The following is a 17,457-nucleotide window of genomic DNA, read 5'->3' as shown; positions in this document are numbered from 1 at the left end:
TGGGTGCAAATGACCTGGACAGTGTCAATATTCAAAATGTATAAATATAAAATCTACTATATTTGATGAAGTGAAAAAAGAGGGGAAATTATCCCAACGTGAAAATAACGAAAACACATAATGGGTAAAGTACTATGCATAAAATAATTTTTAATGGATCTATGAGATAAGAAAGCCTGAATTTCTAAATTCAAGTTGTGCAAGTGAGTGTAAATGTAACACTATATACTGTATATATGTATATAGATTACATAAAAGTGTGCCATTCCAAAGAGAATTTGCTCTACAATGGTTATTTCATTTTCTAGAATAGCTCTATTTCTCAATATAATAATTTTGCGGTCTTAAAGCCTTTTGGCTCTGTGACATATTCATAGTATTTATCTTTAAAGCATTTACTCTGGGTAAGAAATTTGTGCTACCATCAGTATACCTAGATATTTAGAATAACGCTTGACCTATTTAACAGCACACTATAGGTGCAGTAGAATTATGCCTGTCAAGTAGCAGTGTATAACTTGTAAATTCAGCTGGTATGCGAATTGACATAAAATAAAAACAATCTATAATGTTTATAGACCCCCAATACTGTTGTTTTATACTGTTCAAGTCCCTTTATTATTAAAAAAAAAAAAAAAAAAAAAACATTTTCCCTGAATAGCTAGGTATAAGGTTCATATGTTTAACATGCAGAAGCAGAAAGCCAGTGGCATCACTGTTTAAGTTTATGACCAGAATACTCACTGAATGTGTTAACAATATGCACAAAGAAAAAGAAAAAAAACCTCAACAACATTTTAATTAGCCTAACAACAAAAAACATTGTGGGATTTTTATTAGATCATAAAAAGGTACAATATACTTTTTCTTAAAAAATACATCCAAAATAGAATTTACAATTTCCTTTTAGGTTTTCAAAACATTTACAATAGCTTTTATACAATGAAGAAACAATGCAAAGAAGCACAGAAAGTGTAAATGGAATGAACAGCTACAAAGCAACCAGGATGAAGAAGGCAGATTTTTTAATGTGATTTTATAGATTTATTATTTCTTAAAAGAAAAATATCAAGAGCGTACATTTTGTTTGTTTAACAATCACATGTTTCTAGGATTGCTGATGTCAAAAGGCAAAACTTACAATTTGTCTTTTCTGGGCTGTATTTTTTTATGCGGTTATCTATTGTACGTTTTCTATAATTATTTTTTCTCACTATCATTCATAGGACTGAAATCCTGCAGCACCTATAAGTGAGATTTTCAAGGATTTTTATGGAATGGTTCAAATAACATTGAGCTTTAACACTGCTGGGTAAAAAAAGAAATTCATGAAGTTGGGTCACTTTAAACAGATAAAAGTTAAGATCTGTTGGAAAATAAAGTTAAATCATGTAGTTAATATAAGTGAGCTGCCTAACCACTTAGTACAAAGGGGGGAAGGGGTTACATATATATTTACAGAGATCTCTATAGCTTCTCTTTTTCATAATTTATTGTTAATAAACTGTAGCAATTTCCATTGTTTGACAATGTTAGCACGTGATTGTTCACACATATTCTACACATTTCTTCTATTATACACATACTAATGCCACAATATAACACATTTTTACTCCATCCAGGAATAATGAAGATTCTCTCAAATCAATTACATTTTATTTAGCGTCAATACTGTATTTCTTAAAGGGCACTTGTAATAGTTCCATAAATTAAAAAGTACCTTATTTCTATAGGTTTATATGGAATATGTTATGTTATGAAAATACTTAGTAAATCTATTCTGGTTGGGAGGACTCAACGCTAGTCATGCAACACTTGACTTTTTTTTTAGTAAAAACATGATACTTGAAACAAATTGCACTGTATTAGGAAATAATACTCATCTGAAATGGGTAAATAAAAGCACTGCTTTTAGCATCTTTCACAGGCCAAGCCAATGCAGAGTTGTAACTCATTATTGACAGCAAGAAATGTCTCTATATATTGTATGAATATATACAACATGCCAAAGGGCACTAGGTTTTACCTTCACAGCCAGTACCAACACATAGAAGGTATCCGTTAAAGCTGAGAATTATGAGTGCATTTTAAATAGTCCAGGAGCCATTTGCAGAATCCTCAGTTTCTGTTTCCCATTTTTTTAAATGGAACAACACTCCATATAATTCAGACATCATATGCCTGATCTAAAGAATTTGCTATACAGGAAACCCAATAATTTGGGAATTGTAGTCCGCAGACTCCATGCGCAGAATGTAAGGGATGATGCTATCAATCTGTACATTGCCAATAAGGCCTGCAAAAAAGAGTTCCTCAGTGATAGCAGCACTCATCAGTCTCAGAGCTGGTAACCTGAGCAGCAGCCGTGACAGCCTAGGAGCAAAGAGAATTGAAATTAGAATAAACAAAAACATAAATGCCTTTTTACTCTCTAGTGTCTAATAGCAGAACTATGCATTCATTTTATTCATAAAATAGGCAATACTACTGCTATTCTTTCCAATCTAATACTAAAAAAGTAAACTAAATCTTAAAAAAAAATAAAAAATCTCAAAAGGACAAAGTTAATGCTTTGTCTGCAGTTTAATATATAGGCTGTCAAATAGTGCTGAAACTGCATTACTAAACAATGAGTGACTTAAAGTTACTACAGACAGAACTACAACTCAAAATGCAAAAACAGGGCAAGTAAAGTGGCAAAACATCCCAGTCAATAATATGAGTTGGGAATCCTGTGTTTTAGACACTAGATTGATTTAAAGTGAATTTAAATTTTGATGATGAAGTGCCCGTTTTTAAAAAATTTGATTAAAAACAGGGGCACTTTAATTCATCAAAATTTACATTTCACTTGTGTTGTGAAAATACTTACCTTGTAATCCTGACAGCCGCTCCGGCTTCCCCTGGTCGTCGAAATCCTCTTCCTACGTCAGAAATGACGGATCAGTCATCCTCCAATCACGGCTTCCCTCCCGGGGGAATCAGTGTCTGATTCAACGCCGTGATTGGAGGAAGCCGGATTCCTCATTTTAGACCCAGCAAGAGGCTTTGCGACGGGCGGAGGAAGCGATGCAGTGGCTGTCAAGATTTAAAGGTAAGTATTTTCACAACACAAGTGAAATGTAAATTTTGATGAATTAAAGTGACCCTGTTTTTAATAAAAAATTTAAAAAACGGGCACTTAATCATCAAAATTTACATTCACTTAAATTAATTGCTCTAGAGAAAGTACTGGGGACAGGAAGCCAAATCTGCCAAGGCTCCCCTGGTTAGCTGCCTACTCTTCCTTACAGAAAACTCAACAACAGGATCAGTTTTTATTTATGTTGCAGGTGAGTTATTCCCTGTATAGACATATTATACAATGCTGGGAATCTACCACTCTTTTTTCCATATTTTTTTTCACATAAAGCTAACTAGACCCGAGAGAAATTTTAAATAAGACATAAAGCAGATGTTAAAGAGACAGTAAACACCTTGAGATTTTTATATAAAATGTTCGGTCTTCGGTTACGTATAATGAAACGTTGCAATATATTTTCATTATTTATTTTGTCCCCTATCCATGTAACTGAGCTCTGAAAATTTAGCAATTTTCAATTCTCAGAACATTAAAAGCACCTGCTGACTTCTCAAGGGTAATCCTACTATATAGCTGTCACTAATTAGTTTTATCTGAAAACAACTGCAAAACAGAGTACTTTATAATAACTTTATGACCATGGCTAGCCTTGTCTGCAGAGTAAAGGCTGTGACACACAGAGCAGTGCGTGTGCGTAGCATGATGATGCGGCTGTGTGTCCTGCCTCTTCATCTCTGTGCGCTCAGAGTTTAAATATTTGAACTACAGAAGCGATGCAACGCAAAGCAGCTGCTTCGCCTCGCGCCGCATTGCTTGCAGTGTGTCACATCCTTTAAGCCCAGATTGGCTTCTGTAAATAAGGTGAATAGTGGGTGGAGTTTGGTAATGAAAACTAATTGCAGTAAAAAGGATATTAATTGGTTTTAAAACATTGTCTTGGCTGATATGTTATTTTACAAGGTGTTTACTGTCCCTTTAAGGGGGAATCAATCATTTATACATCTTACTCATTTGATTAAGATTTTTGTTAATAAACATGGTTTTATAAAGGTGTCACAATTTTAACTTTTCAGAAACTACTAATCAAGAGTTCAAAGTAAGTGAGACATTTTACAGTTTGATGATTTTTCTCTGAAAAAATGAAAAACAGAGCACTGGCAACAAGGGATTTAATTTTTTTTTTTTTTTTATTATTGATATACTTTTATTATAAAGGTAATAAGAATGATGTACCATGTGTAATATATAATGTTCAACAATAGGGATTTACTGGCACTGTGAAAAAGTATTAGAGGATAAGACCTAAATAAATAGGAAGGACCGGTGCTGCCCAAATAACTAACTTACAACATGACCTCCCTTAAAGAAAGTGAGGCAAAAGAAGGGATTGTAGCACTCGCCCTCTTACTAGTTTATAACAATATAAAATGTAACTTTTAATAGTAAAGTATAAAACTGTAAAGGAAAACCTGTTACAAGTCCCACCACACTCAAACGATCATTCATACGGTTCCACACCTCCCTGTTTCCTGGCCGATAACTGCATACATCAGCATCATGTGACAAGAGGTGTGAGAAGAGTAAAATACACAAACACGTTTCGGCGTGTAATACGCATTTTTCAAAGTTACTGTTATTTACAGAATTTGGACAAACTGAGCTGATATTGTGCACGCCTTTAATACCCATTGGTTAAAATGACCACCTATCACGGAATGAAAGGTCATGCCTCTATCTTCCTTCTAATTGGTTGGTTGACAATTAAACCCTCCCCTCTCCTTGTGATAGGTTGATGCGTGGGAGTGTACTCCATTCTATAGTCTAATAGGGAGTTACTGTGATGTGTATCGTAGCTATGTGCACAAAGATATATAATTAATCTGTATTTGTGACCTGTATCATACTCATGATAATGGTACTAAGCATATACATTGCGCAGATCTCAACAACAAAAAATACAGTCACTCGTAAGTCTCTCAATTCCAACCATACGATCATCTTTCGTCTCTGTGATGAAAACCCTCACTGTGTGAAGTTGAATGACCATGTACATTCTGGTGTTAAAAGAACTCAGTGTTTCTGAAAATATTGCTCAGTTTCTGCAAATAGCATCAGCACAATGCGATCACTCTGCGTTGTGTGAACAGCCTGAATTCCATACATACAGATCAGCAAGGATACATTCCTATATATATATTCCTTCTTATGTGTATAAGGTTGCATATTCCCTATTGTACGATTACTCTCATTGAATCACTGACCTATGGTCAGTAGGTTTACTCTTGAAGTGTATATGATTTTTACTTGTCAGATTAAAATGTAACTTGACTTTTTATGTGCTATTCTGCTACCAGCATCTTATTAACTTAAAAGTGCCACATTATAACTTGTTTCAATAAGGTGGGCGTTATTTTAAATCTTAATACTCCCTTTCTTATAAATTGAAACTATCGCTATATAATATGATTAGGAATTAGAGTAAGTTTTAATATGTCCATAAACCACAATTAAGTAGTCATACTTGGTATTTCAATATACGAATAACTGGCTGTTACAACATTTCAATCTTGTACTTACAGCCTTGTTGTAACACGTATAAAAGTAATCCTGATGCCCATACATTTGACCTAAATAAGGTCATAACCTATGTGAGTATAAAGATACTAAATACCTAAATACCAATAGGCAGTGTGTATCACTGTTAGAAACATTAAAGTTAAGTCCAGTAATTGTTCGATTTGTTCATACCATAAGGCATAACGCTATCCAATCTAAATAGCCATCATCCCTCAACAATAAGAGGTTTACCTGTGGGAGAATATCTCAGAATGAGAAGGAACTGTTCTACTGATGAATCTTTCAAAATCTTTCAAAATAGCAGCAATTGATTTGAGACAGAGATTATTAGAGAGAGGGTCAGTAGGTTTACTCTTGAAGTGTATATGTTTTTTACTTGTCAGATTAAAATGTAACTTGAATTTTTATGTGCTATTCTGCTATTCAGTGTCCTCAGTTCTATCTTCCTACCATGTTTTGAGCAAACAATTTGATGGCGTTTTGATGTTTTTAAGGATTTTGGATAATAAAGTATTTTGAACTTTTAATTTGGCACTTGGAATTCTGTTCTCTTTATTCAATACTTTTTTGCCGGTTGCTAATTTTGGAATCCACAAAGTGCACGAACAATCAACCCTGGGGACCGGACAGCCAATGGGAGCAGGGGAAGGGAACGCAGGTGTGCGTGTCATGTGACCAGGAAGTTGGAGATCAAGCAACGAGTAAGCAGAGGGGATAGTTTGTACACGGGCGAGCAGGCATCATATTTACCCGGTCAACACCTGATAAGAGAGGTGTGTGAAAGAGAGGTTGACTGCCCAGGACAGCCGTATACTTTACCCCAGAGGCAACGGACTTACTTTCTATACAGCTCAGCAAGCATCCACATACGTGAGTAACGCTTCACTAACCAAAGGAAGCGGCAACCTTGTTTTATGAACATGTATGCTATTTGTTGTCCTCAGGACCTTCTGTGCTGAGATTTTGGAGTGTTGTTTTGATGAACACATTTACCCGAGTGCTATGTCTCGTGCCTTGTTCAGCGTGCTATATTTACCCTGGTCACTTATGCTTTAATGACTTTCACTATGCCTGACCAGTGCAACTCAGCAAATGTCACATTGGCTGCACCAACAGCGTAATTATCTACTAAGCTGGTCAGTTTTGTACAGAGTCTCTGAGCACACCTGCTTAACCCACCTCAGTAGTTTTGTGTTTCCCCAGGATTGGTACCCCCCCTATGTGTTTTTAGGGGTACGGTAGGCTGTCTATCACATTTAAGGGAGTTCCTTCCTTTTTGTTTTTCTCTTTACTATTCTGCTACCGGCTACTATTCTGCTACCGGCATCTTATTAACTTAAAGGGACAGTCTAGGATAAATTAAACTTTCATTATTCAGATAGGACTTTTAATTTTAATCAACTTTCCAATTTACTTTTATCATCAAATTTGCTTTTTTTTTTCTCTTGGTATTCTTAGTTTAAACTAAACATAGGTAGGCTCATATGCTAGTTTCTAAACCTTTGAGGGCTGCCTCTTATCACATGCTTTTTAAATCTATTTTCAACACAAAGAGACAGAAAGTACACGTGGGCCATATAGATAACAGTGTGTTCAGGCAAAGGGGTTTATTTAAGATTTCGCACAAAACAATGCTAAATTTAAGTCAATAGATAATAAAAAGTCACAATCATGTGATCAGGGGGCTGGAAGAAGGTTCCTAGATACAAGGTAATCACAGAGGTAAACCGTATATTAATACAACTGTGTTGGGTATGCAAAACTGGGGAATGGGTAATAAAGGGATTATCTATCTTTTAAAACAATAATAATTCTATGGTAGACTGCCCCTTTAATTTAAAAGTGCCACATTATAAGTTGTTTCAATAAGGTGGGCGTTATTTTAAATCTTAATACTCCCTTTCTTATAAATTGAAACTATCCCTATATAATATGATTAGGAATTAGAGTAAGTTTTAATATGTCCATAAACCACAATTAAGTAGTCATACTTGGTATTTCAATATACGAATAACTGGCTTTTACAACATTACAGCCTTGTTTTAACACGTATAAAAGTAATCCTGATGCCCATACATTTGACCTAAATAAGGTCATAACCTATGTCAGTATAAAGATACTAAATACCTAAATACCAATAGTGTGTATCACTGTTAGAAACATTAAAGTTAAGTCCAGTAATTGTTCGATTTGTTCATACCATAAGGCATAACGCTATCCAATCTAAATATCAATTTAGTTTCATGTTTCAGCAATTGATTTTCCATACTACCTCCTCTGATGACTAGTTTGAGTCTTTCCAAGCCCCAACATTTAAGTGCTTTTGTATCTCCTCTATGATGTTGAAAAAAATGTTTAGCAACACTTGTGATTTTCTTATTTTTATCTAAGTCCGATTTAGCATTCCTGATGTTACTATCATCCTTTTACCTAGTGTGCCTACATAGAATATATTACAAAGTACAGAAAATACAGTATATAACATTACTGCTCTGACAATTAATGTACTCATTAATAGACCAGTTTTTATTAAATCTGTCTGTCATTTTTGTTTTTTTATCATATGTTGGCAGATTGTACAATGTCCACACTTAACTGACCCCTGGTAAATCTGTTTCTTTTTGGCATTACGGTCAAAATGGATGCTCGTCAGCTATTCATTTAGATTTTTAGACCTTCTATAAGTAAAGGAGGGTTTATCTGTTAACAATTTCTTAAAATGGTCATCAGCCTGAATGACATGCCAATGTTTGTTGAAAATCTCGGAGATTTTGGCACTTTCTGGGTAGTAGGTAGAGATAAATCTAATGGAATTGGCTTTATTGAGTTCTTTCGGTCTTAGAAGTTCTTTTCTATTACTATGCAAGGCCTTATTATATGCCCCTGCTAAAGATTTACGAGAGTACCCTCTCTCTAATAATCTCTGTCTCAAATCAATTGCTGCTATTTTGAAAGATTCGTCAGTAGAACAGTTCCTTCTCATTCTGAGATATTCTCCCACAGGTAATCCTCTTATTGTTGAGGATAATGGCTATTTAGATTGGATAGCGTTATGCCTTATGTTATGAACGAATCGAACAATTACTGGACTTTCCTTTAATGTTTCTAACAGTAATACACACTGCCTATTGGTATTTAGTATCTTTATACTTACATAGGTTATGACCTTATTTAGTTCAAATGTATGGGCATCAGGATTACTTTTATACGTGTTACAACAAGGCTGTAAGTACAAGATTGAAATGTTGTAACAGCCAGTTATTCGTATATTGAAATACCAAGTATGACTACTTAATTGTGGTTTATGGACATATTAAAACTTACTCTAATTCCTAATCATATTATATAGGGATAGTTTCAATTTATAAGAAAGGGAGTATTAAGATTTAAAATAACACCCACCTTATTGAAACAAGTTATAATGTGGCACTTTTAAGTTAATAAGATGCCGGTAGCAGAATAGCACATAAAAATTCAAGTTACATTTTAATCTGACAAATAAAAAACATATACTCTTCAAGAGTAAACCTACTGACCATAGATCAGTGATTCAATGAGAGTAATCGTACAATAGGGAATATTCAACCTTATACACATAAGGAGGAATATATATATATGAATGTATCCTTGCTGATCTGTATGTATCGAATTCAGATAGGCTGTTCACACAGTGCAGAGTGATCGCATTGTGCTGATGCTATTTGCAGAAACTGAGTGATATTTTTTAGAAGTACTCATTAACAGAAACTTCGCAATATTTTTAGAAACACTGAGTTCTTTTAACACCAGAATGTACATGGTCATGCAACTTCACACAGTGAGGGTTTTCCCGTTAATTCCTTAATCACAAAGACGAAAGATGATCGTATGGTTGGGAATGAGAGACTTACGAGTGACTGTATTGCACTGTTTTTATTGAGATCTGCGCAATGTATATGCTTAGTACCATTATCATGAGTATGATACAGGTCACAAATACAGATTAATTATATATCTTTGTGCACATAGCTACGATACACATCACAGTAACTCCCTATTAGACTATGGAATGGAGTACACTCCCACGCATCAACCTATCACAAGGAGAGGGGAGAGTTTAATTACCAACCAACCAAAAGGAAGCTAGAGAGGCAGGACGCTTCATTCCGTGATAGGTGGTCATTTTAACCAATGGGTATTAAAGGCATGCCCAATATCGGCTCGGTTTATCCACATTCTGTAAATAACAGTAACATTGAAAAATGCGTATTACACGCCGAAACGCGTTTGTGTATTTTATTGGCTCTCACACCTCTGTCACATGATGCCAATGTATGCAGTTATCGGCCAGGAAACAGGGAATTAGAAGGAAGATAGAGAGGCATGACACTTCATTCCGTGATAGGTGGTCATTTTAACCAATGGGTATTAAAGGCATGCCCAATATCGGCTCGGTTTATCCACATTCTGTAAATAACAGTAACATTGAAAAATGCGTATTACACGCCAAAATGCGTTTGTGTATTTTATTGGCTCTCACACCTCTGTCACATGATGCCAATGTATGCAGTTATCGGCCAGGAAACAGGGAGGTGTGGAACCATATGAATGATCGTTTGAGTGTGGTGGGACTTGTTGTAACAGGTTTTCCTGTACAGTTTTATACTTTATAACAATATAAAATGTAACTTTTAATAATAAACTAGTTAGAGGGCGAGTGCTACAATCCCTTCTTTTGCCTCACTTTCTTTAATGGAGGTCATGTTGTAATATATAATGTTACCATTGTTGTTTACAGATATCTGTGTGAAACAGATTCTTTAAAAAATGTTATCATTCCAACAGAGAACTTTATTTATTCATTCTATGGACTTCAATAAATATTCTTCATCAGTTGTTTCATATAAAGACAATTTAGAGAGAAATGATGGTGACTGTAATCCCTCAAGCAAGTGCTAAACACATTTGCGTAACAATGCTTACCACTATAACATTATATAATAAAAAGGAAGTGCATTTTAGATGTAGCGCACGGAATGAACTAGAATCTTACTGGTATGTACAGTAACACTGAGACAATGAAATACTGACTATGGCTTCAGAGCAGAATACTGCAACAGGCTAAACCATGTAATCGGAATTGAAAGGATAGCTATTGAATTATTTGAACTCTTAAGCCTAATTTACTTCTTTTTTTTTTTTTATTTAATCAGCACTTTCTACATGCTCCCACTGGCAATCTTGGAATATAGGTAGCCTGCCTTTTTCTCAAGGGCATGAACAATGTGTTTGCCCTAATTAGCAGCATGTTTCTTTTTTAACCTCTGCTGCCTAAAACTAATTTTCATGCAGTCTCATTTAACACAGTCACCATTATCTGCACTATATTATTATATTCATTATTCGTGTTCACGTATTCCCCCCATAGAAGTCAATGGAGAAAAAAAAAAACTAACACCCCACTCTTGCACAAACCCGATTGCATATTCTCAAGTGCGCCAACGTGACATGAAAATATTAACATTTTTTTGGACAAATTTATATCTATACCTACAGCTGCCCACAACACAGCGCTCTTTACCAATGAGGTGACGTTTCCACTTCTAATAAACCAATAGCCGTGCTAGGATGTCAGATGACACGCACGGCTATTGGTTAGAGGTGGAAACATCACCTCATTGAGAAGAGTTGCCGCGGCACAGAAAGGGTGAGTTTAGCACCCTTTTTTTTTTTTAGTAAGTGATGAATTAAACCACAGTTTATTTTTAGTGATTGTAAATCCTAGCGTTTTGTAAACGCTTGGATTTACCATCACTTTAAAATTTGAACATAGCACCAATATGCTTTTACAGGTTTTGATCTACTTAACTGCAACGGGCTCCACTGCACTTCTTTATGTGTGTACATATGTATTTATGTGTTTATATGTTTATATATGTCTTTAAATACATATAATACATATATAAACACATATACATACACATTTTTAAAAATGTATATATATGTATTTCTATGTTAAAGCCCTTTGCCTGCCTTTTTTCTTTCTAACACCTGAGATCTCATATCTTTGAGCCCTTATTACTTGTAATATTTTGTATTAGATGTTATTATGAGTGTAATGTATATTTGTGATTTCTTTTAACGCGTAGGAGTGCAAACACACACAATAAACCCCTTATATCTCGGACCCTAATGTTTGCACTCCACTTATAATCTGGCCCAACATATGGACAAATGTGGCATTTATGCACACTACAATATTTTGTTAAAATGTATAAGAGGAGAACGAAAGGCAAAGTGGTATGTTCAAAGCACTTTTCAAATTTGCTGTAGCAATTAATTCATACATTTCAAACAGAACATTGTTCAGAATGTGCCACAAACACAGGCTGATTAATATTTTCTAGAGGGACAGATAAAGTATGTCATTTTAAGTTCTAAAAAAGCAATGTTTGGGCATTTAAAAACAATGGCTTTAGGTCAGCAGACATTTTGAACTGAAGTTAGTTAACCTTCCATACATATACCATATTATTACAGTAGTCCCATACAATGCACACACAATACAAACCTGTATGTGTCATCAGGATATGCTTTAGTTACATAGTCTTGAAATTCCATATAAGCTTTTTCTTGAATTTTTTCAATCTGGGACACATTTTCCAATCCAGGGTGATCTATAACATAATATTATTACTAAACAGTTAAGGCTTCTTTTTATGGAACATCCCATGTATAGTTTTTCTAGATAACATAATAAATAATAAAAAAATATAAGCATCCTTTTAATTTTATAATGTATAAATAAATGCACATCGGAAAAAAACAACTTGTAATCAGAAATAATACAAGGAGATAGATATAACTACATACATACTAAATAAAGATGAAAAAAATAAATAAACCGTATTCTTATAAAATAAAATAACTTATTTTAAACCAGGGCTTGACAAATATGAGGCAACATGGCTCCTAGAAAATGGATCCTAGCACCCTGTACAATAACCTTTGGCCTTAGCATATGTGAGTAAGGTCTGATGATCACAGCCACTCGTCTCCCTCTGTGACACACGCGACCCAGCTGCATATCAGTTCCACCAAGTTCATATAAGCAGCAGATAGTCTTAATTATTTTACATTTATTTCCTTAAAGGGATACTAAACCCAATTGTTTCCTTTCATGATTCAGATAGAGCATGCAATTTTAAGTAACTTTCTAATTTACTCCTCTTATCAATTTTTCTTCGTTCTCTTGGTATGTTCTTTGAAAAAGCAGGAATATAAGCTTAGCAGCAGTCCCATTTTTGGTTTAGTACCCCGGATAGCACTTGATGATTGGTGGGTATATTTAGCCACCAATCAGTTAGCGCAACCCAGGTGCTGAACCAAAAATAGGCCGGCTCTTTCATTCCTGCTTTTCAAATAAAGATACTAAGAGAACAAAGAAAAAACATAATTTATGCTTACCTGATAAATTTATTTCTCTCGTAGTGTATCCAGTCCACGGATCATCCATTACTTATGGGATATTCTCCTTCCCAACAGGAAGTTGCAAGAGTCCACCCACAGCAGAGCTGCTATATAGCTCCTCCCCTAACTGCCATATCCAGTCATTCGACCGAAAACATGCAGAGAAAGGAAAAACCATAGGGTGCAGTGGTGACTGTAGTTTAAATGAAAAAACTACCTGCCTTAAAATGACAGGGCGGGCCGTGGACTGGATACACTACAAGAGAAATAAATTTATCAGGTAAGCATAAATTATGTTTTCTCTTGTTAAGTGTATCCAGTCCACGGATCATCCATTACTTATGGGATACCAATACCAAAGCTAAAGTACATGGATGAAGGGAGGGACAAGGCAGGTACTTAAACGGAAGGTACCACTGCCCGAAAAAAAACAAAAAACCTTTCTCCCAAAAATAGCCTCCGAAGAAGCAAAGTATGAAGCGCAGACCAAGACGCTGTCTTGTAAATCTGTTCAACAGAAGCCTCATTTTAAAAAGGCCCAAGTGAAAGCCACAGCTCTAGTAGAATGAGCTGTAATCCCTTCAGGAGGCTGCTGTCCAGCAGTCTCATAAGCTGAACGAATTATGCTTTTTAACCAAAAAGAAAGAGAGGTTGCTGAAGTCTTTTGACCTCTCCTCTGTCCAGAGTAGACAACAAACAAAGTAAATGTTTGATGAAAATCTGAAGTAGCTTGTAAGCAAAAACTTTAAAGCACGAAACTCGTTCCAATTGTGTAATAGACGTTCCTTCTTTGAAGAAGGATTAGGATACAAGAATGGAACAACACTCTCTTGAGTGATAGTCTTGTTAGATACCACCTTAGGTAAAAAACCCAGGTTTGATACGCAGGATTACCTTATCCGTACGGAGGACCAGATAAGGAGAATCACATTGTAAAGCAGATAACTCGGAGACTCTACGAGCCGAGGAAATAGCTACCAAAAAGGAACTTTCCAAGATAAAAAGTTTGATATCTATGGAATGAAGAGGTTCAAACGGAACTCCTTGAAGAACCTTAAGAACCAGCTTTAAGTTCCATGGCGGAGCAACAGGTTTAAACACAGGCTTGGATCTAACCAGAGCCTGACAAATTGCCTGAACGTCTGGAGTATCTGCCAGACGCTTGTGCAAAAGAATAGACAGAGTAGAAATCTGTCCTTTTAAGGAACTAGCTAACAACCCTTTTCTCAAAATCATCTTGGAGAAAAGATAGTATCCTGGGAATCCTGACTTTACTCCATGAGTAACCCTTGGATTCATACCAATAAGATATTTATGCCAAATTTTCTATGTTAAATTTTCCTAGTGACAGGCTTTCATGCCTGTATTAAGGTATCAATGACTGACTCGGAGAAGCCATGCTTTGGTAACATCAAGCGTTCAGTCTCCAGGCAGTCCATCTCAGAAAAGTTAAATTTAGATGGTTGAAAGGACCCTGAGGTAGAGGGTCCTGTCTCAGAAGCAGAGACTATGGTGGAAAGGATGATATGTCCACCAGATCTGCATACCAGGTCCTGCGTGGCCGCGCAGGCGCTGTCAAAAACACCAAAGCACTCTCCTGCTTGATCTTGTGCAAACACCTCCGGAGGGAATTCCCACTCCCCCGGATGAAAAGTCTGACGACTTAGAAAATCCGCCTCCCAGTTCTCAACACCTGGGATATGGATAGCTGATAGACAAGAGTGAGTCTCTATCCAGTGAATTATTTTAAGACTTCTAACATCGCTAGGGAACTTCTGTTCCCCCTTGATGGTTGATGTAAGCCACAGTCGTGATATTGTCCGACTGAAATCTGATGTACCTCAGAGTTGCTAACTGAGGCCAAGCCTGAAGAGCATGGAATATCGCTCCCAGTTCCAGAATATTTATTAGAAGGAGGATCTCCTCCTGAGTCCACTATCCCTGAGCCTTCAGGGAGTTCCAGACTGTATCCCAACCTAAAAGGCTGGCATCTGTTGTAACAATTGTCCCATCTGACCTGCGGAAGGTCATACCCTTGGACAGATGGACCCGAGATAGCCACTAGAGAAGAGAATCTCTGGCCTCTTGGTCCAGATTTAACCGGGGGACAAATCTGTGTAATCCCCGTTCCATTGACTGAGCATGCATAGTTGCAGTGGTCTGAAATGTAGGCGTGCAAACGGTACTATGTCCCTTGCCGCTACCATTAAGCCGATTACATTCATGTACCGAGCCACCGAAGGGCGCGGATGGAATGAAGAACACAGCAGAAATTTAGAAACTTTGACAACCTGAACTTCGTCAGGTAAATTTTCATTTCTACAGAATCTTTCAGAGTCCCTAGGAAGGAAACCCTTGAGATTGGGGATAGAGAACTCTTTCCTTGTTCACTTTCCACCCATGCGATCTCAGAAATGCCAGCACTACGTCCGTATGAGACTTGGCAATTTGGATGTTTGACGCCTGTATCAAGATGTCGTCTAAATAAGGGGCCACTTCTATGCCCCGCGGCCTAGAAAAACAGTGAAAAAAGGCAGTAAATCAAACAAAATTTTTACAGTATATGTAATAAGTTAACAGAGCATTGCACCCACTTGCAAATGGATGATTAACCCCTTAATGCAAAAAACAGATTAAAAAAATGACATAGACGTTTTTTAACAGACACAACAAACTGCCACAGCTGTGCTGTGTTATACCTTCCCATAAACGATTTTGGAAGCCTTTTTAGCCCTTTAGAGATGTCCTATGGTATTCATGGGACTGCTGAGGGAGCTGGATGATTCATTTTGTAATTTTAACTGTGCAAAAAAAACGAAAATAGGCCCCTCCCACTCATATTACAACAGTGGAAAGCCTCAGGAACTGTGTTTCTAAGCAAAATCTAAGCCAGCCATGTGGAAAAAACTAGGCCCCAATAAAGTTTTATCACCAAAGCATATATAAAAACGATTAAACATGCCAGCAAACGTTTTATATTGCAAATTTATAAGAGTATATAACTCTGATAGTAAGCCTGATACTAGTCGCTATTAAATCACTGTATTTAGGCTTAACTTACATTAATCCGGTATCAGCAGCATTTTCTAGCAATTCCATCCCTAGAAAAACGTATAACTGCACATACCTTATAGCAGGATAACCTGCACGCCATTCCCCCTCTGAAGTTACCTCACTCTTCAGACATATTTGAGAACAGCAGTGGATCTTAGTTACTTCTGCTAAGATCATAGAAACATGCAGGCAGATTCTTCTTCTAAATGCTGCCTGAGGTAAAATAGTACACTCCGGTACCATTTAAAAACAATAAACTTTTGATTGAAGAAAAAACTAACTATCTTACACCACTTTCCTCTTACTACCTCCAGCTATGTTGAGAGCTTGCAAGAGAATGACTGGATATGGCAGTTAAGGGAGGAGCTATATAGCAGCTCTGCTGTGGGTGGACTCTTGCAACTTCCTGTTGGGAAGGAGAATATCCCATAAGTAATGGATGATCCGTGGACTGGATACACTTAACAAGAGAAATTGATAATAGGATTTAGAAAGTTGCTTAAAATGGCATGCTCTATCTGAATAGCTCAGGAAAGAAAGAATTTGGGTTTAGTATCCCTTTAAAGGCATACTAAACCCCCCAAAAAATTATTTCATGATTCAGACAGATCATGCAATTTTAAGCAACTTTCTAATTTACTCCTATTATCAATTTTTTCCCCTCGTTTTCTTGCTATTTTATTTGAAAAAGCAGAAATGTAAGCTTAGGAGCCAGATATTTTTTGGTTCAGACCCCTGGGTAGTGCTTGCTTATTGGTGACTACATTTCTTCATTTCTATTGTATCCTTGGTTAAATAAACAGCAATGCACATGGGTGATCCAGTAACATGAATCACATATGTACAGCCACCAATCAGCAGCTGAGTCTACCTAGATATGCTTTTCTACAAATTATATCAAGAGCGTAAAAGATATTAGATAAAAGTAAAATGAAAAGGGGTTTAAAATAGCATGCTGTCTTTGAATCTTAAAAGAAAGCAAATTGGGTTTTATGTTTGATTAAACTAACTACTAACATCACTGATAGAGGTAGCATAAACAGCCAGTGCATGACCTGACCCCAAAACCTGCAAAGGTAAGAGGGCAACGAAGGCTTAAAATTGCTCCTGCATGTATGTTAAAGAATAATGGATTTTAAAAATCACAGTTGAAGTGTGTTATGCAGCTTCAATGTAACCTCTTGAATAACTGTGTTTCAGACACACAGGAATGTGTTCCATGTGTACTTTTATAATCTTCACTACCGAGACTTTCAGAGAAGAACTTGCCCAAAATACTGGAGGATTTTTATCAT

General features: G+C 36.2%; 1 protein-coding gene across 2 annotated transcripts in view; it reads right to left on the bottom strand.

Annotated features, from left to right (window-relative positions):
* Positions 1-795: 795 nt before the first annotated feature.
* NR2C1 (nuclear receptor subfamily 2 group C member 1) overlaps positions 796-17,457 on the bottom strand; it is a 164,546-nt gene continuing 147,884 nt past the window's right edge. For both annotated transcript variants that reach the window (XM_053716892.1, XM_053716893.1), the window contains 2 exons: positions 12,210-12,315; positions 796-2,373 (listed from right to left, as the gene is read on the bottom strand). In XM_053716892.1, coding sequence (XP_053572867.1) covers positions 2,199-2,373; positions 12,210-12,315 — 281 coding nt within the window. In that variant the 3' untranslated portion in view covers positions 796-2,198. The remainder of the gene's footprint in view (positions 2,374-12,209; positions 12,316-17,457) is intronic.

This window comes from Bombina bombina, chromosome 6 (genome assembly GCF_027579735.1).
Source record: "Bombina bombina isolate aBomBom1 chromosome 6, aBomBom1.pri, whole genome shotgun sequence".
Taxonomy (NCBI): Eukaryota; Metazoa; Chordata; class Amphibia; order Anura; family Bombinatoridae; genus Bombina; species Bombina bombina.
This window is presented reverse-complemented; position numbering and strand designations above follow the sequence as displayed.